The sequence below is a fragment of the Gopherus evgoodei genome, chromosome 3 (genome assembly GCF_007399415.2).
Source record: "Gopherus evgoodei ecotype Sinaloan lineage chromosome 3, rGopEvg1_v1.p, whole genome shotgun sequence".
Lineage (NCBI taxonomy): Eukaryota > Metazoa > Chordata > Testudines > Testudinidae > Gopherus > Gopherus evgoodei.
In genome coordinates, this window is record NC_044324.1 from 208,165,891 (window position 1) to 208,192,716 (window position 26,826).

General features: G+C 41.7%; 1 protein-coding gene across 2 annotated transcripts in view; it reads right to left on the bottom strand.

Annotated features, from left to right (window-relative positions):
- Positions 1-26,826, bottom strand: part of ACTR2 (actin related protein 2) — a 49,672-nt gene that overhangs the window by 17,078 nt on the left and 5,768 nt on the right. The window contains exons 2-4 of one of the 2 annotated variants that reach the window (XM_030557890.1): positions 19,144-19,254; positions 14,460-14,474; positions 12,452-12,667 (exon numbers count right to left, since the gene is read on the bottom strand). In XM_030557890.1, the coding sequence (XP_030413750.1) occupies positions 12,452-12,667; positions 14,460-14,474; positions 19,144-19,254 (342 nt within the window). The remainder of the gene's footprint in view (positions 1-12,451; positions 12,668-14,459; positions 14,475-19,143; positions 19,255-26,826) is intronic. The other variant, XM_030557891.1, reaches the window with a different exon arrangement.

Genomic DNA, 26,826 nt, shown 5'->3' on the forward strand with positions numbered 1-26,826 from the left:
AAGACAGAAATGTGAAAGTAAGTGTCCAAGTCAAGGGCAGTGCACAGTCCCCTGGAGCCAGAGAGGGAAAGATGGAGGCATTGTTGAGATGATCTGTTGAGATGACGCAGGTCCAGGATCAGACAAAGGCCCCCTTTGGGATTAGGAAATAATGAGAGTAAAACCCCTTCCCTCTCAAATTTCAAGGTACCTCCTCCACGGCCCCCATCCGTAGGAGGGTCTGTACCTCGTGGACAAGGAGTTGCTAGTGAGAAGGCCTGCTTGGGTCCACCAAAGTACCTGTGAGACCCCAGCAGAAAGGCTTAGGTGAACGGAAGCAGTTGACGGTGCTTATAACCTCTCCTTTTTCTCTTATAAGGGTCCTGTCTCAAAGACAGAGCCAAGAAGCATGGCAGCTGTTGAGGCCTTAAGTGCTTTCTTGACGTAGATGAAGCATAGAAGCCTAGGATCCTAAGGGTAGACTTTGAATCCTTCAGGCTACATAGTCTTGTGTCCATCTGCTCTGAAAATAGTGAGGAGGGAGCCTTCAAAATGGGGGTCCATTGGATAGACTGGACCTCCTGAGGGAGTCTCGAAGACTGAAGCCAAGAGCATCATCTCATGGTGACAGAGGAGGCTTTTGTCCTGGCCACCTCATTTGCTGTGTCCAGTGCTGCTTGGAGAGGTGCTCTGGCAACATTCTCTCTTTCTTTCTCTTTTCTAAGAGGGCTGAGAATTCTTGCCCTCAGTCTTGGGGCCTGAAGTCCATAAATTTGGACAGGGAGTGCCACAAATTGTAGTAGCTTGCTGGTTTAAGATATGCAGTTGTAGACCACCTGTTGAATAAACTTTCCTCCCAAACAGATCAAGTTTCTGTGTGTCCTCCCGTTTCAGGGTAGCACTCAACAGCCACCTGTCCCTTTAGTTAGCCGTTGATATAACAAGCGGCCCAGAGTGGGGTCAGAGTACAGATACTCATACTCACTGGCTGGCACATAATATTTGTTCTCTGCCCTGTTCAAAGTGGAGGGGTGGGGGAACAGAGAAGATGAAGTCCGTCACAGGGCTCTGACTGGACCAATTACTGCCTCATTAATGGGTACCGCCACTTTAGATGAAGCTGCGGCAGCCAGAATGTCAACAAGGCTATGAGGTGATTCTTTGAGCTCCTCAATCTCAAGCCCCAAGTTAGCTGCTATCCACATCAGAAGCTCCTGATGAACACTAAAGTCATCTTGGGGAAGCAAGCTGCTCAGCCTGGAGATAGCCTCATCTGGGGAGGAAAAGGAAGAGGCCTGTACTGGAGGAGAGACTTCTTCCTCTTCTTCAGCCTGAACAACTTCCATAAGAGCCATGTGCTATAAATCGGTATGGAGGTTGGTATGGAATTGGGTTCTGGTGCTGGATGTGGAGAAGTGGGAGTCCACCTCTCAGAAGTATCTGAGTAGAAACGGTGGGAAGATGGACCTGGTACTGGGGGAAAACACCAAAGACTCCAGAATGGCCACTGTTGTTCTTGCCAGATACCAGCGGGGGGGACCTGTACTGAGGTCTGGCGGCATGTACGAAGGGGGGCCCTTAGGTTGAACACAGGGCTCTGCATCGGACTCGGATTAAGAATCCTCCCTAGGTGTCCATGGGAAACAATATCTCTCGCTGCCTCCAATCAGTACTGAGGATCCAGTGACTGGTGGTGGGCTGGGGATGACCTCATAGAGGACAGAAGAGTGGGCTTGCCTCTAGGAGCCAGAGGGCCTGGTGCAAGGAAGGAGCTTGGAGCACCATGCTCTCTCTTGCTAGAAGACGACGAAGCTGGTGGCTGACCTAATGGGGTCAGAGGGACTGGGAGCACTTAACGTGGAATGGACATGAGCAGGCACTCAAAGAAGAAAGGTGTGTTGCAGTGGGGTATTGATCATTGTAACAGTGGAGATACATCTGCAGGTTTTGCATCTATTGTTCTAGCAACACTGAGTTGGTTTGTTCTGGTCTGTGGAGAGCTTGCAGCTGATGAGGAACATAGAGAGGTTGGGAAGTTGTTTGAAGGCCACAAGAGGGGGTTCAGGAAAGATTTCTGACACTCCACCATAGAAGTAGATCACATCATGGAACAGGCCACCCAAAACCCCCAAGAGAACCTGCTTCAGTATGGAAATAAAACCCTCTCTGATCGCACCCCTCTACTTGTTAACTATCACCGCACACTGGAATCTATACAGGGTATCATCAAACAACTACAACCCATACTCAATGGGGACCCCATCCTGAAAGAAATCTGGGAGCTTAAATTCATAACTTTGCTAGACACTAAAAAAATCATGGACTGAATAGAAACATTGGATTTATAGCTTATTACAACAATCTATAACCAACTAATAAGCCCCTTCAACTGCCCTCTCCCCTCCCTACTTGAAGGGTGTTAATGGGCCACTTCACCTTGAATGGTCTCTTGTGTTTACTAAACAATCTGTTCCACCTTGTACTTATTACACTTTGAGTAGTTTCCCAAACCTGAAGAAGAGCTGTGTGCAAACTCAAAAGCTTCTCTTTCTTACCAACAGAAGTTGGTCCAATAAAAGGTATTACCTCACCCACCTTGTCTCTCTAGGACCTATCAGTGTAAGGGCACGGCTACACTTGCAGATGTAGAGCGCTTTGAAATAAGCCAGCCTTCGGAGAGCGCAGTAGTGAAAGCGCTGCAGTCTGTCCACATTGACAGCTGCAAGCGCACTGGCGTGTCCACATTTGCGGCACTTGCAGTGGCCTTGGGAGCGGTGCATTGTGGGCAGCTATCCCACAGAGCACCTCTTCCCATTCTGGCGCTTTGGCTTGTGGGAAGGGGGCAAGGCATTCTGTCCCATGATACATCGGTTCGCATCCCAGCAATCCTTCTGCTTCCGTCCACAACTGGTGCCATCTTTCAACGTTTTTTGTACTGCACACTCTGTATTTCCTTTTGGTCTGCGGGAACGGAGCCCGAACTGCTGAGGAATATGCTGATGAATCTCACCAGCACATCAAGTTTGGCAGTCGAGTTATTCCTTAAGATCCAAAGTGACAGTGAGGCCTCCAACGATGATAGACTCGAGTAATGCATATGACACGAGATTGCTTGTGGCATTCACGGACATGCTCACCACCATGGAACAGTGCTTTGGGGCTTGGGAAAAAAAGCACTGAGTGGTGGGATCACATCGTCATGCAAGTCTGGGATGATGAGCAGTGGCTGCAGAACTTTCAGATGAGAAAAGCCACTTTCATGGGACTGTGTGATGAGCTCGCTCCCACCCTGCGGCGCGAGGACACAAGATTGAGAGCTGCCCTGACAGTGGAGAAGCGGGTGGCTATTGCAATCTGGAAGCCGGCAACCCCAGACAGCTACCGATCGGTCGCTAACCAGTTTGGAGTGGGGAAGTTGACCCTTGGAATCATGTTGATGCAAGTTTGCAGGGCCATTAATCGCATCCTGCTCTGAAGAACCGTTACTCTGGGTAACGTGCATGACATTGTGGATGGCTTTGCACAAATGGATTTCCCTAACTGCAGAGGAGTGATAGATGGGACGCATATTTCAATTCTGGCACCAGCCCCCTTAGCCTCCAAGTACGTTAATTGGAAGGGCTATTTCTCTATGGTTCTCCAGGCACTTGGGGATCAGCATTGGCATTTCATTGACATTAACGCAGGTTGGCCTGGAAAGGTGCGTGACGCATGCATCTTTCGGAACACTGGCCTGTTCAGGAAGCTGCAAGCCGGGACTTCTTTCCCAGATCAGACAATCACCATAGGGGAAGTCGAAATGCCCACTGTGATCCTTGGAGACGCCACTTACCCTTTAATGCCGTAGCTCATGAAACCACACACAGGGAGCCTTGACAGAAGCAAGAAGCAGTTCAATAGGCTGAGCCGGTGCAGAATGACTGTGGAGTGTGCTTTTGGCCATTTAAAGGGCCACTGGAGTTCTCTGTATGGGAAGCTGACCCTGGCCAATAACAGCATCCCTGTGGTTATATCCATATGCTGCACCCTCCATAACATTTGTGAAGGGAAGGGTGAAAGATTCACTCAAGCATGGAACTCGGGGGTTCAACACCCGAAGGCTGAATTTGAATAGCCAGAGAGCAGGACTATTAGAGGGGCCCAGTGCAGGGCTGCAAGGATTAGGGATGCCTTGAGGGAGCAATCTGAGGCTGAAAGCCAACAGTAATGTGTGGTGCCCTGCATGGGAGTGAAATGCAGTGGTTCCAATGTTAGTAGAAATCTGTGATTGCTACGTATGATACACTGACTTGCAGTGCCTGTAGCTTTCCTGGGCTAAAGCATCTTTTACTTTATGCAGTAATAAAGAATGTTTTCAAAGCCAAAAAATCCATTTACTGAAAAGAAACACAACTGCTTGGGAAACAGAAAGGGCAAGGGCGTGGGGTGGGGGTGGGGAACGGTATAATCACAGATTTGCATATGTCCTGTTATCATACTCAGCCTTCCTGTCTGGAGTTCTGTGCAATGAGTGCTGCACTTCAGGATGGCTATACTGCATGGTGATGGGGGTTGGGTGCAGTGGGTAGGGCTCATAGTTTTCAGGGCTGGGTGGTGAAGCTACAGGTGTTGGAGGCAGCCAGTGGCGATAAAAACCCAGATGTTGGGGAAAGCGGGTTGGGGGTGACATGGGGGCACAAGGGAAAGTTTTGGGACAAGGGCTGTTCGGGGGTGGCGTGGTAGAGCTCCGCCTGCATTGCTATGAGCGCCTGACTCAAGTCCGCGTGGAGCTCCATGATGCTTATCAGACTTTCCGTGCTTTGGTGCCAGCAATCCGCATTCTGCTGGTGGACCCTCCTTTCACTCTCCTGCCACTCCTGCACTTTTTGATTTTCACTAAGGGAGCGCTGCACGACTTCATGCAGCATGTCCTCTTTGCTTCTACGTGGCCTCTTCCCGATTCTTTGCAGCCTCTCGACCGGTGATAACACAGATGGTGGAGATCTCAACGTTGCATCTGTAAAGGCAAAATGCACCACTTAACAGAGGCAACACTGTTCACATCAGACAGAGCAATGATTCTCCCGCACTTAAGGAGGGCAAGCACAGTCTACACAGTAGCATAATTTGCCCATCCCAAAGCGAGCGCACATAATCCAAAATAGTGAGTAAGCACAGGGTCAAGGGGGACTGATTATTTCATGGCTGTACTGTCCTCTGGGTTTCTGTGTCTTGGAGAGAGCCAACAGCTGCAGAGGGGCCCCTATACTGAACACTGTCCTCACATTTTCCACAGGCATTCATCCTGGAAGATATCTCGCTGCTGAGGGTGACCACGGAAGCAAGGAAGGGTCTTCTACTACAATGTGGCTTCCACCCTGGCCCATATGCAGCTTGCCTGTGTGCAGCAATTGTCCCCCTGCCTCACACGGCACAGTGGCGTGGACATGTTAGCCTGACTGGGACAAGGACCACAGTGGCTCTCCCATAAAACCTGCACAAACGCATTGCTCAAGTTCTAGCTGAGGCCGATTACCACGATGTGAGAGAGCACATCAATGCCCTATTCCGTATCTTTGCAGCCCTAACCCTTCATGCCCCAAGAGCCTGTACCGAATAACTTCCTTCCCAAAATAAAAGCCGCTTACCGCAACCTCCTCTGGTGTTTCTCCTTCCCCAAGCATTGGCCGCCGTGATTGGCTTCCTTCCTCCTGGCTTGAGAGCAGCTCCTGGCTGAATGCATCTAGGGATGCCGGGGTGTCTTCCTCCTCCTTAGCACTCTCACTCCCTCTTTGCTCCTCCTCCTCCTCCTGCCTTGTTGGACTGGGCTCTGAGTGTCCATGGTGGTACTCGGAGTGGAGGTGGGGGTCACGTCCAAGTATCGCATTCAGCTCTTTGTAAAAATGGAAGGTTGCAGGGGCAGCACCGGAGCAGCTGTTTGCCTCGCAGGCTTTGCGGTAGGCATTCCGCAGCTCCATCACTTTAACCCTGCACTGCAGAACGTCCCTGTCATGGCCCCTTTCCACCATGTCCCTTGATATCTGCCCGAAGGTATCGAAATTCCTATGGCTGGAGCGCAACTGGAACTGGATAGCTTCCTCCCCCAAAACACCGATGAGGGCCAGCACCTAGCCATTGCTCCTAGCGCGTGGAGGCATGGTCACCTGGAAAGATTCGCTGAGAGCGCTCCACGCCTGGCTGAGCAAACAGGAAGGGGATTTTCAAAATTCCCAGAGTTTAAAAGCAGATCTGACAGTTGGTCACCTGATGGCAGGGCAGTAGAGTTCAAACTGATGACAGAGTGGCTAAAACTGGCATTGAGAGACACTTCTGCAGGCCGATCAGAGCGCATTAACAGAGCAGGGCATCCACACTGGCACCGCGGAGCTCCAGCGGGGACGCATCAAATGTTATTCCACTCGCCAAGGTGGAGTAACAGGAGCACTCTAGCCGCAGAGTCAGAGCGCTCTACGTGCCTTGCCAGTGTGGACGGGTCGTGAGTTAGAGAGCACTAGGCTGCTTTAATGCGCTCTAGCTCGCAAGTGTAGCCATGCCCTAAGTTAATAACGACATGCCACATTAATTTAATGGGGGGCGGGGAGGAAGAAAGAGAAGGGTTTAATGCTTGTAAATAAACCCCAAACACCACTTTTTCCATAGCTTTCGTGAACGGAACTGTTTTACAAACAAACAAACAAAAAAAAAAGCCACACCTAATTGAGGAGTGGGAGGCAGCCATGTACTTCATTACTGCAATTTGACTTTGGAATGAAGTTAGAGAGACAACATGGGAGAGGTAATATCTTTAATTAGACCAACTTCTGTTGGTGAAATACAAGCTTTTGAGCTTACACAGAACTCTTCTTCAGGGCATGGAACATACTGTGTTAAAGGTGGACATTCCTGTCACTTTCTGAAGCTCAACTAACTTTTTTTCTGCTGCCAAGGTCTATTTGACTCATTCCTTCAACTGTTTTTTGTGTGATACACAGAAATAAAACATAGGGCTGAAATTTAAGAAACAGGGTCAGCTCCTTACAAAAAAAAAATCTATAAACAGCACCAATTGTGGACATCGGAGCCAGTATCACAAGCTATTTTATACAGCTCTGCCTTCCTGTTCCCTGTTCTTGGTGAAGATAGAACGGACTACAGTGTGGCCAACTCATGATTTTATTATCAGTTTCTCAATATTTGGTATTTTTCTTAAAGTGCCAGCTGCTGGAATGAAGAGATTGCATAAGACTCTCAAAAAAGGTGCATGGTTGTGAAGAAAATTTTGAAAATGTAAGCGAATGTATCTTAAAGCCTGAGAAACCAGATAGCAAATAAAAAGAACCCAAAAATTACTATTTAAAAATAATATTGTAAATTTGAGGCCTTGCTAAGGATTCTTAAATTATTAAATTACAGAACATTTTAAGAAAAACGTATACTGCATATAATACAAAGTAAAGGTAACTTTTCTTTCAAACACATTAACGTCCTGCTGCTATAAGCAACTATAAATGACACAGACTTCCTGGATTTAAAAAAGCAATTCGTTAAAGACAGCCACAGTTGAAATCGTACAGCTAAATAACCACAATATTTAATTATACCCTGCAAATGTGTATCGTTCTAAGAAACAGGACTCATCAAAACTTACACACGTTAAATATCAAAAAGAGTTCTTATCCTGTGCTCTAGCTCTCCTTAACCATTAAAATACAATTACATAGTTTATTGCTAATTTGCCTTTAGCTTATAATTTTAAATACAATTTGACTATTTAAAGAAACAAAACTCCACAGACTGTAGGACAGTGCTTCACAGAGTAGTTCTTTGACAAGTTTACAGCAAAGGCAAGAAAGGCTGAGCGAACAAAACACTCAGTTTATTACAGCCATGACTCACAAGCGATTGACCACTTCCCCTTGTCTCAATATGCTTTTACCAGAGCAGAAGAAACTGGTAAGAATTCAGTAGCTTTTAGCATTACAGACTGGTTAAACCAGAAATGCTCTGACAGCTGACTATTTAAAACAAACAGCTCCAGGAAAAGATGACATTTCACTTCTCTTAAAATATCTAAATGAATCAAGCACTGACTTTTTCCAACTTCTCCTTGGCATCGTTTCAAAAAGTCTGCTGTTAACATGGCTCGATTTAAAAGACTGGCCAGTTTCACAAATTTGTTCCTTGGCAGGTTAAGATCTACAATCATATTTCTCAGCTTTTTTGCTGAAGAATTGGGCCTAGTTTCAGTGATCTGTAAAGTATGTCTAAATGTTTTAAAACAAGTTTGAAATTAAGAGGGAATTCTTTTGAAAGTATTTTCTTTCCCCTGCCCCCACCACTCTCCGGCATACAGCAGAACCTCAGAGTTATGAATACCAGAGTTACAAAGTGACCAACGAACTGCACACCTCATTTGGAACCAGAAGCACACAATCAAGCTGCAGAAGAGATGGAGGGTGGAGCAGATACAATCCAGAACTGTATTAAACACAAACTACTAAAAAAATAAAAAGCAGCATTTTTCTTCTGCACAGTAGAATGTTTCAAAGCTGTATTAAGTCAATGTTCAGTTATAAACTTTTGAAAGAACAACCGTAACATTTTGTTCAGTTACGAACAACCTCCATTCCCAAGGTTTTCGTAACTCTGAGGTTCTACTGTATAAGCCTTTAGATTTTTCCTGTATAAAGTACTGTCCCATGTTTTCTCCTCCTTTTATTAAGTCTCTAACATTAACAACCCCTCTATAGACTCTACTGAACTCCCATTTGACCTCTTCTCCCAGATTTTACTTTCTCAGTTTTCAGAAGGCATAAAGGCAGCTAGGTGCTTAACTGCCATTTTTTGCTTTTGAAAATCTGCCCCCAGACCATACTTCTGCTGTTCAATGGTATGAGAGTAAAACACTCCATGAGTTACAGACCCCATTTAAACTCAAAAAAACCCAGAACTCAACACATGTCCCTCACACGGTCAACACTACAAAGAAAGGGACTAAGCAAAATTTACTTTTACTGACCTCATTTTTTAACAGTAACTAGGCTAATTCTGCAATGTAATAATGCTGTGACACTTGGATGGATTTAAAAAATAAATAATACCAACATATTTAGGAATGGCTGCAGAGATCTTCACTATCCAAAGCCTGCTAACTCAAGTACACTGCAAACAATACTGGAAATGCCTGCATATATTTTCCTAAAACATTTGCGTGAGCATGATATATAGGAAGACAGAAGTCAAGGAGTATGAAAATGTACAAAGATCAGGCTGTGGAGCACCTTGCTGTAGGGTTCTTAAAAAAACTGACTAAGTGACATGGAAGACAGTTTGGTAGAATATCTACTTACCTTGCACATTAAGATATGTGCAAGATACCACAAATTAGGGGTAGGGTTCTGTAGTTGCCATGATCTAATGTGCACAAACACAGCAGTTTAGTAAGTTACAAGGCAGAAATAGTGTTCTACCTCAAAAGGGAGCGTGGGAAAGAACAGCAAGCAAAACAAGAAACTATCTGCGCTTCTAGACCTGAGCTGACACAGAATTACTGCTGTTCCCAATCTGCATAAATTATATTGCTCATAAAATGAACCAAAATTGTAATGCGAGAAAGATATGTAACAAATTCTATCTTCCCATAACCAGAATATGCTTACAGGATTAGTTACTGCGTTCGCACGTTCCACTATATTCCTGATATTACTGGAAAGATATACTTTTTGCAGTAAACGCATAAGGTTTCTGTTTTTAGCTATGCTTATTTCAGACATTTTAAACTTATTTTGTTTGACATCTATAACTGCAGTCTCGCCACATGCATGGCACACACCACATTTGACAAATCTGATAGCCAAATAGCGACAAGAATATTCTCCTCAAAATAAATCTTTGCTTCTATTAAAATTATTGTTTTGTTGCCAGTCCAATGCCTTTCTCCAAGAATGGCAGGAGCCCAACAATAAAGCATTGGAAGCTAGAAAAAGAGAATGATCCAGAATACTAAACAATGGAATTGTAAGGGTGACAATGCCGGAGAATGCTTCTACCACCACTACAGAATACACCACAGAAAGGCAGACAATTGGGCTGTTTCTGAGAGAGGATGTTACAAGTGTGAGAATTTAATGGATACACAGAGGTTGAGATAAAAGTTACACCAAGACACTTACAAAGCTAATTACACTGAAGACCAAAGCAGAAATTGTCTCTCTTTAGCTATGTTCTGAAACAAACCATGGCAGCGCTTTAGCATTGCTAGTGTAGACTAGCCCTAACAAAAGCCAGGCAGACTAAAATAACTGTTAAGATTTATCAGGATATGTTAAGTGCACAAGTTAAAATGACTTTTCATAAAAACTCATTTCAATTAATCATTTCTTTAAGAAGCAATTGTGTTGCATTGCACCGAGGATTTCATGATAAATATACCAGAATTATTAGTTTCATTACATATCATGAAACTCTTAACTCAAGTCTTTCATCTGATCTTGGATTGGCCTCTCATTCTAGCTTCAAAAATAGAAAAAAACTGGATAAAGTTTTGATTCTTTTCTATAATATTACCTTTTAAAACTAGACCGATTTGATTTATCATGCTGTGATCCAGTAGAAAAGCTGAGGCATTAGAAGAACTAAAGTTTTCACTTCACTCAAAAAACTATAAAGATGTTTATATAAAAAGGTTGGAATGCTCCACACACACAACAAAATTCTTAATTTCCTTGCTCATATTTAAGGTTTACATTCTCTGAAATGGTGTAATAAAGTAATGTAATTTCTCCCCAATGAATTATATGAAACAACAAACTAGAAAACACACTTCAGAAGTTATGTTGAGTTTGAACAAGATCATTTTGTACTAGAATAATCACAATAGAGTCTTTGGATAAGTCAGAAAAACAAACCACCACATCTTGATAGATTTCTGAATGGTCGAGAAACCTGATGAGGAAATTCAATCATTCATGCCACGAAGGCAGCCATATATATTTGTTAGAACTGTTCAGTCTGTCTATTGTACCATATTAGTCAGTTTCTAGTTTCATATCCGTTAACACTAACGTTCTACAGAGTCTTGGAAAGTTTTCAGTTAAAATATCACCTTTAATAATCAATTTATTCCTGCAGCAAAATCTTTGAAAGAAGAGGTTATTACCAAGGTATTCTCTGCCACATTTGAAACTATACTGAATAATTACTCTTTTCTCCAGCATTACAGACCTCTGTTAATGTGACAGAAAGTCAACAAATTTTATGCTACGCTCACATTACTACCTTTTCAAAACTGTGAGCCTTTGTGACAGATAATTTGTTAAAAATACGAATTATATAAGGAGACATTTCTTTTATATGAGGTACTTGCCCATCTAAGTCAATGCTGGATTGGGGATGCAGCCTAAGGATATATCTACATTGTAATTAAAAACTCACAGCTGGCCTGTGCCAGCTGACTTGGGCTGAGGGGCTGTTTAACTGTAGTATAGACATCTGGTCTCAGGCTGGTGGCCAGGCTCTAGGACCCAGAGAGGTGGCAGGGTCCCAGACCTCAGGCTGCAGCCAAAGCTGGAACGTCTACACCATCTACACCACAATTAAATGACCGCACACATTGAGCCCGAGTCAGCTGGCACAGACCAACTAGGATGTTTAATTGCAGTGTAGACATATCCTCCAAGACCTCACCCATGCCAGACAGCACTGTGGCACCCAACAGCTAGTTGCAGGACCTCGTTCCTAGAAAGGCTGTCATTAGATAGTCCCCAGAACCTATTACAGATTTGGAGGGCAGGGGAGATTTGCTGGCAAAAATCAACTCTTTCTTAGCATGTCTCAGGTGCCTACTGCAACACTGTGCACTCTGCCTGGTAAACCACTCCTTGCTTCCAAGCCACCAACTTAATTTCCCTTGTAAACTCTGCTAATCTCTCAGTTGGAGTCAAATTCATTTAGGGCTTGATCCTGAGAAGTGCTGAGAACTCGGCACTAAATCTAATATTCAGTAGTCAATGGGACTGCTCATATGCTTAAAGATAAGTATGAACTTTAGACCAAAGAAGCAAAGCACTGCTCAGAATACTGCAGGATTAAGTCATTGAGAAAGGGAGGGGAAGGAAGATAAACTGGGTTTTGGAAGACCTTTCCTATGTATTAGGCATCAGCTCACTTTATTGTGTCAATGGGGATGGGACATGCAGGAATAATTGAACTTCAGTGCCTGAATCAGTGGTTTCCTGGTACAGAAGCTTGCCTGGAACTGTTAGTCTGTTTAGACTTTAGGACTAAGTAGGCTTGTTTGCCCTTGGATAAACTAGGAAGGTGACTATTCTAGGCTGTGATCAATTCTCTCTCTTTCTGCGAGGAAGAATGGTGCCTTGAGGGGTTATCTTACGTTTTAAAAAAGCAGTGACCTCTTAGACAAAATTTAGTGCCTGCCATCATCAATTCCTGCTCTCCACAAATACGTTTTCCTTATTCAAGTCAAGAAACATACCTCTACAATCTTCTCCCTGTTTTTCGTTGGGTTCATGGGAGGTTCTGTGAGTAGTATTTTACAGTTCTTCGTGTCGATGTTAAGTTTTTCTGGTCCAAATGTGTAGTCCCAGAGGTGCTTCATATCATCCCAGTTTCGGACTATGCCATTTTCCATTGGGTAGTTAACTTCCAGCATTGAGCGTAATTCACTTGCTTCATCACCAACCATAAGATCCTACAAAGTTACAGTATTGAAGTTTGTATGTCAGATTGCAAGAATTTTCATTATTCTTTAGCAGTTTTTGATGTTAAGAATAAAAGATATTCCAACTTGCATCTGATTATATGTACTTAATGACCCATGCCCTGAAATTCGTTTTTATATATATAAAAAGTAGGCTTTACTGCACAAAATATTTAATCTGGCTGAGGCCCATACTAGATCTTTTAAGACAATCCACATTTGGAAGACTTCATAACCTTAAATCAAACTTACCTTAGTAAGAAGCTACTCTGCATTTTGTCACGGTGGAACAGTAAAGAAACCTTAGTATGTATAGACTTTTATTCATTGAGATCTCCAAAATTACTTCATCAAATACTCACTTGAATAGGTTGAGATGTGAAAAAGCACATAAAAGATAGTCGGTGGGGTTGGCAGAAAAATTTTCCATGCATGCTGCAAGTTTCTGTGCACATTCTCAAAACAGGAATAATGAGAGCTGCATAAGCATACAGAACAAGTAGCAAAAGCAAATAAGAGACTGGAAGTACCACACTAAACATTAAAATAAAAAGTGGTTTAACTAAGCCTATGCCAGTAAAGTTTTAAGAGGACAGACAGATAATGGATATAAATCCCATTTATTCCACATCAAAAAAACAAAACAAAAAAACCTACCCCAGTGTATTTTATACAAAATACACATATTACTCAGTTGTGATTCATATACTCAATTTCTAAATTGATTATATAAGAAAACACTTTCCTTTTCCCCAGGTATTTCCTGAGGCAAGTGGGTACAATAAAACCTTACCTTGGCCTCCCACTACAGCCCATCTTCTTTCAAAGGAGCCTTAATGCCTGATTTACCGCCATATTTAAAGAAATGAATTATAATATATCCTCTTTTTAAAGATCGCATTTCTACAATTTAGCAAAATAATAAGTGTTTCCATTATTATAATATTTAAATACAATGAAATGGTTGCTTTTGACCAAATAGTCTACTGCAGAGTTTACAACCCAATCACTGTGCCACTGAGAAGTGAAGGTGGCTCAGATTCTCTGTTTAAGCTAAGAAACAAGAAAAAGACATAAGGAGAAGCAAACTGGAACTTTTAAATTATTTTTAGTTTTAATAATCTAAGAAGTTACTAGTAAAGAAATAATTGTATAACATGATTTTTAATTTGAGTCCCCTAATCAATTTTCTTAGTTTTATAAAACAGTTTTCATAGAATGTACTATTTATGTAAAAATTAGAAACCTAAACCCCTAAACTTTAGGAAGATCATAATTTGTTAAATTCACCCCAACAAACATACCGCTAAGTAACCATGTGACAACATCAGTTCCATTACAACAAATTCATAACATTCTGATTGTATTTAACAATCGCTAGTTAAAGAAGAACCATCTGAAATCTGTTCTGTGCATGGTGTATACCTCAGAACAGGACAAGGTCAAGGAAAAGCCATGATCTTTTTCCTATCTTCATTATTTTGTTATGTTAGATAAAGCATTTTCTAATGTTACAATTACATTCATGTTGATCTTATAGAAAAATGAATTATTCTTGCATCTGCACATAACTACAGGTCATGTCACAATCAGAAGCAATATACAAGATTCTTATGGAATTAGTTGCTACTGAAGCAAAGCAATGAACAAAGTTTAAAATAAGTAATCAAATGTAAAATGTGGGACAAGACAAAACATTAAAAAGCATCAAAATAATGCAACAGCTACTACGTCCCATAGAGCAAAAAATGGGAAACAAACAATACAGGGGCACCTCACTTACCATCTTTTTGTTATTCTACTTCAACAGGTCAAGAAAGGTGAAGAAAGAAGGTAGAAGCAAGAGAGTCAGAAAAGGCCTAAAGGAAATCCTCATTCAAATTATTTTAAGTACACAGTAGATATAAAGCAGAAAAGAGATGCATGTTTTGCTGCAGGTGTTCTGAGTTAGGCTACGTCTACACTACAGCATAAAATCGAAATTACTAAAACCAGTTTTATAAAACCAATATTATAAAATCGATTTTATGCGTCCACACTAGGGCACATTAATTCAGTGGTATGCTTCCATGGTCCTAGGCTACCATCGATTTCCAGAGCGGTGCACTCTGGGTAGCTACATTAAAGGAATGAGACCAATAACTTCGATTTCCGTCCACACTAACCCTAAATCGATATAGTAATATCGATTTTAGGGTTACTCCTCTCGTTGGGGAGGAGTACAGAAATCAATTTTCAGAGCCCTTAAAATTGATTTAGAGTGCCTTGTAGTGTGGACGGGTACAGAGTTAAATCGATTTAACTGTGTAGTGTGGACCAGGCCTTAGTGTAGTTAGGGCCAAGCTAACATTGTCAACGACATTGCTGTTCTTCTCAGAAGTCATTTCTCTCTGTGATTAACTTGTTTCCATTAGGTTAGTGACGGACATCTCATTTTTATTCACAATACGCTATTGATATACTAGGGTCTTTGCACCTTTTCTGAGAAGCAAAATCTTTTATATGCGGATATCCTATTAAAATGGAATTGTATCCAATGTGAGTGGTAGATCTTGAGTAGACTAACTGTGTGGTGGATTTGGAAGTAACTAATGCCAGCACATTGCTACCGGGATCCCTGCTTTCCTCCACCTCTTTTTTTCCATAAAATATTCATCCTTGCAACTCTTGGAGTTGAATTTTATTATAACCGTTATAAAAATATTAAGCTAAAATAGAAACTTGTGAGTTCCTTTGTCGCTTTGAATTATGGAATAGCTACATAACTAAATGGAATCAAATCGATAAAGTGCATAAACTGAAATGTTGTTGACTTATTTATTCATTCATTCTAACAATTAAGTGCTCATGAAGTGACACAGCAATAGCAGTGATCTGAAACAGGTACAGTGCAGGCAGATTTGTGCACACTTCCCTAGACAGCTCAGCATCTCAGTTCTGCCATGCAGAACCCTCTAATGCTGGAGAGGAGCTAGAAGAATTAACAGCCATTGTGTTACACTGCAAGATATGTACTTTTGTGGACAAGCAGGGACTAGAATGCCATTTTCACTTGATCAAAACCCAGGTCTCCTGTCACCAACTCTTCCAGTAGCATATTATTAAGAAAAATATCAGCTCCAGTAAGGCGTGTTTACTTGCTCTATTTACACATGACAATAACATCAGGGCAAGTACTCTGCATAGGCAGCTGCCAGAAAATCCACATCCAGTAGCAGGAGCAGCACAGGTGAATGCTGACTATATTCTCCACCCACTCAAAGCCTACAGCCCCCCCCACTCTATGGATTTCCGAGATAGGAACTGAGGAAGAAAATTGTGGGGCATGGACTAGGAATAAAAATGGAGTAAAGTGCATAGTTGGGCCTGTTCTACTCCAAGGAAGTATCCCTAAAGATTCTAATTAGTTTTAAAATGGATCCATCAAAATCTCTTTGGATGAAAGTGCAGCATAGTTTAGGCTCCTTAAACCAACCATTTTTACCAAACCAGTTTCAAAAACTGCTGAAGGTAGTTTAGAAGCTGGTTCAGTAAAACTGGTCCAAGCTGCCAGGAGCCTGGTTTGCACTATAGCTTCAAGCAGTTTTAAAATCAGTTTAGCTCAACAGATTTTAAAACTGGTTGGAATTTTGGGGGAAACTGTTCCAGGGAAAACCACACCTTTGCATGCATATACCTGTGATGTAGCTGTGTCTCCTTATGTCCTCATTTGCTCTCCTGACAGGAATAATGGGCAAGGGAGGGTTAGGCTGCTTTTATAAAAACCCTGTTTTAGGACTCATTTCATTCAGTTCCTGAATTTGACTAGTTTTTCTGAATATTTTTAAAGAGCTAAACTGATGATGTTCTTGTCAATTTCCTTTGCTCAAGAGTCTACTGAATGCCCTTTAATGTGTAGCTGGAATTAAATTATACTAACATTTGAATGGATTATCTGCCAAAAATATCTTTTTAGGAAAGCAGCAGAAATGTAATGACATCCAGAGGGGAAAAAATGGTCCTCAGACAGTTTCACTGTGCTGTCTTACTGAATTTATCCTACATATGCACCAGGAAAGAAGATCTGAGACAGATCTGTAGGGTGGTTGTTTGCTTCTCCCGACCTGTTTGTTTGTTTATTTATTTATTTATTGGGGGTGGGGGGGCTTGTCTTAAAGCAACTACAATAAAGTAGACAGGTGCTGTAAAGTAGTTACAAAATAAATCAGGAGTCCAAGTCCCATTCTTCATTAAAATATCCATGAGAGATTCCATCTTTAGAATGGGAGACATGATACAAGAGGTTAGATGCAAAAAGCATCTATACATCAAATATGACACTCCCCTCAACCCCATTCCAGAGTCTCACCTCATGCAAAATCAAATACACAGATGATCAAAGGCCATCCTAAACTGGGCTAGCAGCACTGACCAAGTCAGGGCTTGAAACATGTATCAGACCCATTACCCATAACACTAAAGGTTCTAGCCTAAGGTAGAAACAAAGGAGAAAGAAGATGGGTCCATATCAGCAATCTCCAGGGGAAATTTCTTGGTGAGACATTTCTAACCACTGTGTAGGGTGAGGGGATTTCTGCCAGGATTGTACTTGGACTCTGCTTGAGGAATCTAGCTTTCACTTCAGCTTCTGGAAATTAGATGTCAGAAAAATTTGAACCTTCAATTGCCCCCCTCAAGCTTCTAGAAATGAGAAGCACTCTCTTTTTCTCCCTCTATGTCCTCCCAGCTACTGTGAAGGTGAAAAGTCCTCTACTACCCAACCTCCTGGCTGCTGAGGGATGCAGGGGAGGAAATGAAAGATCTCTGCTACTTCACACCTTTCCGGTCTAGGCCTTTACTTTGCATTTTTTGTCATTCTTCCCCTTGAATGAATCTAATACCACCTTCTACTAATGCTCATACTTTCCCCTAAGCACCAGCAGGAAATGGTTTCAGTGCTGTATATAGGATTCCAAATATCAAGAGTGAAACTGACCAGAGTTCTGTTGATTTCATTCTGCCGCTCATAGCTTTGTGAGGCAGCAGAAGCAAAGACACAAACTTTATCGGCACACTCAGGAAGTCAGCCCTGCATCTACTTAAATCTGAAATAGTATCTTTGCAGTCAGAAGGATTAGAAACATAAGCTCCCATGTGCCTCAAGGAAGGCTTTCAACTCAATGCTCGGTGATGAGATTTTTTTAAAACCTGGAATATTACAATATTTTTAGACTGTAAGCTCCTTAGAGCAGGGATTGTTTCTCTATTCTGTGGAAAGCTCTATGTCTACCATCAGTACTTAAAATATAATGAAAAATAAATACAAGCAAAGTTAGGCATCTCATACAAGTTCACAGATGGTTTTGCTTACAACTAAATTGTATACTGAACAATAAAAATTATAGGCTATAGCCATTAACTCATCATTGTCTCAGAATCTTGCACTAAGACTTGACAGCAAGGATTAGCCATCTGATCAACTGCTGTCTCATTTCCCCAAATCCCTTATCAAGATCTAAGAGTCCCAGCCCCCTATGCACACTGGCCCCCTGACAGTCAGCTTCCAGTAACATTAATCTACCTTTCTGCTCACCACACACCCCGTAAGAGTGCAGCTGTTAAAGCTCACTACTTGAGCAGTGAATCACAGGAAAGACTGCTAGAGGGGGCGTGATAAAAGGAGACAGTACTCTCATGTATTACAGTAGAACCTCAGAGTTATGAACATCTTGTTAATGGAGGTTGTTCATAACTCTGAAATGTTTAACTCTGAACAAAACATTACAGTTGCTCTTTCAGAAATTTACAACTGAACATTGACTTAACACAGCTTTGAAACTTTAATATGCAGGGAAAGATGCTTTTAACCATCTTAATTTAAATGAAACAAGCACAGAAACTGTTTCCTTACCTTTTATTTTTTTAATATTTACATTTGCAGAGGTTCTCAAGCTTCATTGCACTGTGATCCCCCTCTGACAATAAAAATTACTACATGACCCTAGGAGAGGGGAGCAAAGCCTGAGCCCACCAGAGCCCTCCTACCCTGGGTGGGCCAAAGCCTGAATCCCACAGCCCCGGGTTGTGGGGGACCAAGCTGAAGACCAAGGGCTTCAGCCCCAGGCAGGAGACCAGTCACCTGAGCACCTCTGCCCAGGGCTAAAGTTCTCAGACATTGGCTTTGGATCTAGGAGGTGGGGCTCGGGCTTCTGCCTTGGGCCCCAGCAAATCTAAGCCCGACCCAGTGACCCCATTGAAATGGGGTTGCAACCTACTCTGGAGTCCCAATCCACAGTTTGAGAACCACTGGTGTTTGCTTTTGCTTTGTCTTTTGGTCTTTGCAGCCTGATTGCATACTTCCAGTTCCAAATGAGGGGTGTGGTTGACTGATCAGTTTGTAATTCTGGTGTTTTTAACTCTGAGGTTCTACTGTATACAGCTGAAAGACTATCCTGAATGCTTTAATCTGTTATAGGAAAAAACATTACCTTGATTTCAATGTTTCCCACTTTGGCAGTTGATCTTATAATTGGTCTTCCAACCAAAGCTGGAAAGATGTGCTCCGGAAAATTTGAGCCTGCATATCCACATTTCACAAACTGGAAAGAAAAAAGTTGAATAATTGATTAGTTAATATATGCATCACATTTGTTTATTACTATTAAAAACATTTTAATCTTTAGGGGGGAAATTTCAAATGCAGGTAAGGAATTTAAGGAAGTAAGTCATGTTGTATTAATTTCAGTGTAATAAAGGGGCCAAAAGAGTTCAAGGTGTTAATGTGATCCTGACTATCCAACATTAAACAGTTTGAAACAAGGTTCGAGGTTGGAAAACAGTGACCTCAGCCTGCTGCGTTCCATGGCAAACAGATCATTAAAAATCCTTTTATTAGAAATACCCAGAAGAAGAAAAACAGTAAAAGCATTTGAAATGTAAAATATTAAATAGGGCTCTCGTTTTAACAACGTCGCTTGTTCCCTTTCCCTATAGCTTGAGAGTTTTTAGAAAGGGTGGAGGGAAGCCTCTTCAGTGGTAAAGAAGGTAACTACTGTCCTTTTGGGGAAAAACAAAGAAATGAATTGAGATGGGCTGGAGCTATTATTGCTGTTGTTGTTAAAGCCTGATCCCATCTCTGAAGACGAAAAAACAAAAACAAACACACACAAGGGGTGATAGAAAAGAATAGCAAAGAGAGAAAATGCAGCTTCTATCTCTGGTGTTGACTCTCACATGCATCCTCACCGCTGAAAAAACAGCACAGAGACTTATTACCCACTCTGAGACCTGGCAAACTTATACCAGCAGAGGCCTATTTAGGGTATTGCTTTTAGCTACCTCTTTCTGGTCACAGGCTCACAGCAATGCTGCAAAACATGCAGTCTTGGACAGACTCTTAGACAGAAGGAAAAAGGAGTGAGAGACATGAAAGAGAAGTCATAAGGTAAGGAAGGAAAAAGACATATTGGGAGAGGTGGGAGAAGAGAGTCTCACATCCCAAGTGGTGTGTGGGATGCGAGACTTGTGGGGGTAGTGATGTCACCTGGCCCAGCTGGTCAGAACATCTTTCAGGTATAGGATAAAGAAGATCTGAGCTCCGAGGAGACAGGGGGATGGTAGCCATCATGGTGAAGCTCACTCTAGTGAGCAATTATTCTCCCCAAAGTCTCTCTCTTTAAGAACTCCACAAGGCAGTGATGGCTGGAAGAGACCATCCTCTCATTATTTTGTCTAACAATTAGGCCTAGTTTCCAATACACCAATTTTGGTTTACTGATTTCCCCTTCCACACTTTTCTTGTTTACCAAGAATGATCTTAACGTAGTCCTTGAGTAATATCCATAGACCTTTTTGCTTGAACTAATTCAGTCTGTCCCACTTTTGCACCTTTCCCCATCAATATTTGTTGTCATAGGTTATTGTGACATCTAATGAGCGTACACTCACTTTTTATAGTTGAGGTCACAATTAGGGTAAATTTGTAGGCCCAAATGTACATTTACAAGTCTCTGCCTAGAACTTCAATACTCATTTTAAGTAGTTTTAGAAACTTTTTTTAAGCACATATCTGAAATTTGGAAGAGATACCTCCTGTTTCATTTGATAGAGATATGCGTGAGACCTCTGACCTTAACTATACTGTATTGGGCTCAACTCCCCCACCAATCTACAACTCTACATTGATCATCTTTCAGGTGTTCCTCTGGCAGCAAGCAGGTTACTTCTCAAGCCCTTAGGCCTGTCTGTACTATCCCATAGTTTGGGCTAATGGGGTGTGAATAGCGGTGCACAAGTGCTGTGCTGTAACTCCCAGGTGTGGATACTGCAGGTGCAAACTGAAAAGTTCTGCTGCGAACTCGGGACTCTTCAGTTTGCGTCCACATAAGGGAGCAATAGCACAGCACTTTAGTGTGCGTTGCTATTCACACCTCTTTACTCCAAACTGCAGGGCAGTGTAGACAGGCCCCAAGAGTAATAAGGCATTATTAAAATTACACTTGAAAGAACTTAATGTAAATCTAAGATGTAGGACATGCTACCGTGGGAAAGGATGTTTTTTGTTTTATTTTGGGGGGTGGGACTGGCTAGCCGTGGGAGCACACAGATTTCAAGTTTTCTCTAGCATTTCTGCTGTGTCTATAAAAACAAAAAGTCTCCAGTTGTTACGGTTGTGGAGAAACACTTGGATCACTTTTTGAAAGCTAACTGATGCAGTAATTTCTGCCTGAATTCTAAAGTGTGAACTATCCTATTCATGTCAACTGATATTAACTCAAATGCCACTTAGAATACTTTAAATATCAACATTGCTCAAAGGATGTAAGAAAAGAGGAGAAATATATTGTCAAGATATACACGTGTACTTCCCTGAGGGAAGAGAAGTGGTGGTGCATGAAGATCTATACATTAAAAGAAACAGTAGACCTTTAACATTCCCTTGGTGGGGGGGGTTAGGGCAGGAGGCACGTTTGGGGGTTTTCTGCCCCCCCAAAGGGAGGCTCAACTTTCATAAGTTTGGGAAACGTGGATATAAGTTAAGAACCTTAAATACAATGGCAAGAATTACAATTCATTTAATATGGCTCCTTACCTAGTAGCTGCTATACTTTTACTTAGCAAAATCAATTTGCATTCAGCAACAGAAAAACATGATGCAGGGCAAAAAACTTTTGTCACCCTCGCTTTTCTTCTTGTACATCACCTCCATTTTTAATGTGTTCTCTGCCGGTGGAGTCAACTTGACACGTCTGAGGGTTAGGAAAAGTGTTCTTGAGCTTATCAACTCCTCTCTACAAGTCCCGACTCCTTTCCAAAGATCAAAGGTCTCCTTCAGCAATATGGTATGAAATGGCAAGGCAAGGGCTCCTCAGCCCTTCTGCTTATTCTGAGGCTATCAATATTTAGGACTTATACAGATGTTGTCTACACATGCATCGAGTGCTGCTCCTATTTATGACTGCAATTAATGGCCAACTGTATTATGATTGGGCTGAACAGGTTGGAGCCCAAAATCTTTTTGCCAATGCACTTATTTCCATGAGTATCAGAGAGTCTGAAAAGCTATGAAGCCAGTCTAATTAATGGGGGAATAGAGCCTCACAAGCCTATTACCTCAATCTCATCAAACATGCACTTTAATACAAAAATGCATGTGACCTCATATGCTTTTATATTAATTACATGAGCATATGAGTACAATGGTCCCATTTAAAGCATTGGGAAAGTCAATTTGCCTTAACACAGCTGAGGTCACTCAAGTTTGATCAAGTAGGGGTATGTATTACTTTGGGAATCTGCTGGAGATGGAAACCTCCTGGAACAATGAAGTGCATTATCGAAAGTGCTGTCTGCAATATGCAGGTAGAAAGAAGTGCTTTCCCATAACTTATTCCAAGCTTCTAAGGTTTTGGATGGCTGGAGTGCGCCCTGCTGAAATGTTAAATTCCACTAAATGTAATTTTTGTTCACTAATGTCTTAGTTTTTTTATACAGGTACACAGTCTTCAGAAGCAGCTTCAAGGCTGATATGCCTTAGTAAACTGTGTGCCTGCCACACCTTATTCACAATCCTCCAGATTTAGCAGAGGTCAGCTGTAGGGAACTTCTATGAAGGAGTCTATGTAAATACTCACTTCCCAAAACACTCCATCAGAGCCTCTCATGGACTCCAGAAACTGCCCCCAGCCACAAGCAGCTGCAGCAGCACTATACCAGTAAATGTGCCTATTGTTTTCCCTCCACCCCCCCATGACAGTATTAACCATACCTCTCAACCTTCAAAACACATCAATACGAGAGACCTGCAAGTGTGATGGATGCCATGTTGGCCAAGACTATGTATTGAAACAATGATCTCCAAAATCGAAAGCATGAGTCTTTATAGCTTGTGCTGGGTACAGGGCCTAGTTCTTAAGCTGAGGGCTGTCACAAACACTCATTCTCTGTAGACTGGGCAGAGGATGATACACAACACAGATACACCTACCAGGAGCGTGACAAAAGTTAAATGTGCAATAAATAGGTGAAATGTTTGTTCTGGTGATTCATACATTTACAATCTACAAATCATCACAGTTTAAGTTCTACAATCCTGTTCTAAAGAGGTCTTTTCACAGAGCAAGTCACACACAACCATACCTCCACATTGATCAGCCGCAAGGTTTGAACTGCTGCACCTTGAGAGCTCCAGCTTAGGTCCTTATTATTTGAACTATAGGAGTAACTGCAAGTTCCTTTCTAGATCAGCCTAGAGAAGAACTTAACATACAGTATCCCAGAGGGTTACACAACTATTTACTACTTAGCAGCAGAATACTGTTGATCAGGAATCCTGGGTTCTATCCCTGGCTCCGGAAGAAGAGTGGGGTTTATAGTACAGCTAAACTTATTTAGTCACTCTGAAAGGCAGTGAACTACAGTGGATAAGAGCAAGGTTTGTCACATTAGAAACCTGGGTTCACAGTGCCTTTGCATAAGCCTTCTGCTAACCTATTTAAAAACAGGGGGAAGGGAATTTTCAGCGGCTTGTCCCTCATCTTCTGGATTGGGGTTCATGGCCCCTTGGTCAATAATAAGTTTGGCAAGTCTCACAGAAATTTAAATAGAATTTAGATGAGACCTGAACTCCTGGTCTCCTCTTTCCCAGCTCGGGCAACCTTTCCCTAGGCTACAAGAAGATCAGGTGAATGAAGGATTCCTAGAAGTTAATTATAAGATTCATATCACAGCACAGTTTTCATCATCAAATTTAAATTCAGCAGCTTCAGACTACTGAACTTATTTGACACTATGGCTACAAAGTTAGAACACTTTATGTACACTACTGACATATAGCTGATATTCTAGGAGTCAGCACAAGGAGTAACAATGTCGCCAAAGAAAAGAGACCAGAGTGTTTTTGATTTCTTGCTAAAGGAGCAAAAATGAAAAGTGAGACACTCGCCAGCAAAAAATAAAATAAAATCACAAACATCTATTTTTCAGCAGCTTATTACAAACCTTCCGGAACTTCAAACTATAAAACCAATACACTCAAAAAACTGTAATTAGTCAAGGATAATCCATTTTTCATTTTACTAAAAAACTCAAAGACCTCAGATATTTGCAGTTCTTTCCACCGGCAAACTCTCTAATGCAACCAAAATTGAAGTGTATGTTCCTTATGTTCCTTGGGGCAGTTATCAAATTCCAAGTTCAACACAACTAAGCATATTGTAAATGTTTAACAGCAGCAACATTTAAATGCAACATCGCATCTTACAAAATAGTGAAGAACTATTCATAGAAAAACATCTTTGCAAGATGTACATGTCATATATTATAATACACAGAACAAATGTCTATTGTACATATACTTACAAGTGTGTTTTAAGAATAGTTACTTAGTTTGCCTGGTGTGTGCAAGAATCCGGTGTATAAGAAATAATTTTACCATATATAGTTTCTTCTTCTTAGCATTGTGGTTCAAATTGGTGCTCTCACTTCCCACTGAGTCATCAAGTGGTAAGAACATACAGTGTATAAATATTCTTTCAAATAAAAATAAATACACACAGGCTACATCTGCTCACAAACCTGTCTTGAGACCAATTTTATACTGAACAATCTTGTACCTCATCAAGTCTCAATGTTAACGTAGTTTAAAGTACTGTAAATCTCTTGGACAAAAGAATTTTAAATATAATTAGGACAACACTCCAGACCTAAAGTAACTTACTATTTGTTCTAAACAAAAAGCATAAAATCTAGAATGTCTGAGGTGGATGATAAGACCCTGCTGCTGATCTTATTAAAGGTCCTCCTACTTTACATGTGTTGTGAAAACATATTTTTAAATTACCTTTTCTTAAAGACAGATTGCAATAAGATCCACAATAATCACATAGTACAGTAAGCATTACAAGAACTGCAGGTTTCCAATCAATTTATACAAGATTTTTAAAGAAGAAAATTAAAGCATTTTGGCTACAATTGCTAAGGTAGTTCATATACAACATTTTATGTTGTATTTCTCGAGTTTAACTACAAGCCAGTCAGCCTCACCTCAGTCCCTGGAAAAATCATAGAGCAGCTCCTCAAGGAATCAATTCTGAAGCACTTAGAGAGGAAAGTGATCAGGAACGGTCAGCATGGATTCACCAAGGGCAAGTCATGCCTGACTAACCTAACTGCTTTTTATGATGAGAAAAATGGGCTCTATGGATGAGGGGAAAGCAGTGGACGTGTTATTCCTTGACTTTAGCAAAGCTTTTGATACGGTCTCCCACAGTATTCTTGCCAGCAAGTTAAAGTATGGGCTGGATGAATGGACTATAAGGTGGATACAAAGCTGGCTAGATCATTGAGCTCAACGGGTAGTGATCAATGGCTCCATGTCTAGTTGGCAGCCAGTATCAAGCGGAGTGTCCCAAGAGTTGGTCCTGAGGCTGGTTTTGTTCAATATCTTCATTAATGACCTGAAGGATGGCGTGGACTGCACCCTCAGCAAGTTTGCAGATGATACTAACTGGGAGGAGTGGTAGATAAGCTGGAGGGTAGGGATAGGATACAGAGGGATCCAGACAAATTAGAGGATTGGGCCAAAAGAAATCTGATGAGGTTCAACAAGGAAAAAGTCCAGAGTCCTGCACTTAGGACGGAGGAATCCCATGCACTGCTACAGACTAGGGACGGAGTGGCTAGGCAGCAGTTCTGCAGAAAAGGACCTAGAGGGTACAATGGACAAGAAGCTGGATATGAGTCTACAGTGTGCCCTTGTTGCCAAGAAGGCTAATGGCATTTTGGGCTGTATAAGTAGGAGCACTGCCTGCAGATGGAAGGACATGATCATTCCCTTCTATTTGACATTGGTGAGGCCTCATCTGGAGCACTGTGTCCAGTTTTGGGCCTCACACTACAATAAGGATGTGGAAAAATTGGAAAAAGAGTCCAGCGGAAGGCAGCAAAAATTATTAGGGGGCTGGAGCAATTGACTTATGAGGAAGGGCTGAGGGAACTGGGATTGTTTAGTGTGCAGAAGAGAAGAATGAGGGGGGGATTTGATAGCTGCTTTGAACTACCTGAAAGGGGGTTCCAAAGAGGATGGATCTAGACTGTTCTCAGTGGTACCTGATGTCAGAACAAGGAGTAATGGTCTCAAGTTGCAATGGGAGAGGTTTAGGTTGGATATTGGGAAAAACTGTCTCACTAGGAGGGTGCTGAAGCACTGGAATGGGTTACCTAGGGAGGTGGTGGAATCTCCTTCTTTAGAGGTTTTAAAGGTCAGGCTTGAAAAAGCCCTGGCTGGGATGATTTAGCTGGGAATTGGTCCTGCTTTGAGCAGGGGGTTAGACTAGATGGCCTCCTGAGGTCCCTTCCAAACCTGATATTCTATGATTCTATGAATGCTAATCATAGTGTATTCATTCATCTCATCATGAAAATATTTTATTTAAAATAAGGCAGCTTTGTCTATCATAGTATAACATTTACTATTACAATATTGACTTGATAGTGAAAATTTATGGTTTTAACTCAATTTATGGCTCAATTTATTCTTCTCAAAAACTGGGTTTTTCTTATGTCGAAAAATTATTTTTCTGACATAATTTAGGTTACAGACCTAAATGACATCAAGTAATTATTCCCCTAACCTGCTAAAATTAAGCATGTTTCTAGGACTACTTACGTGT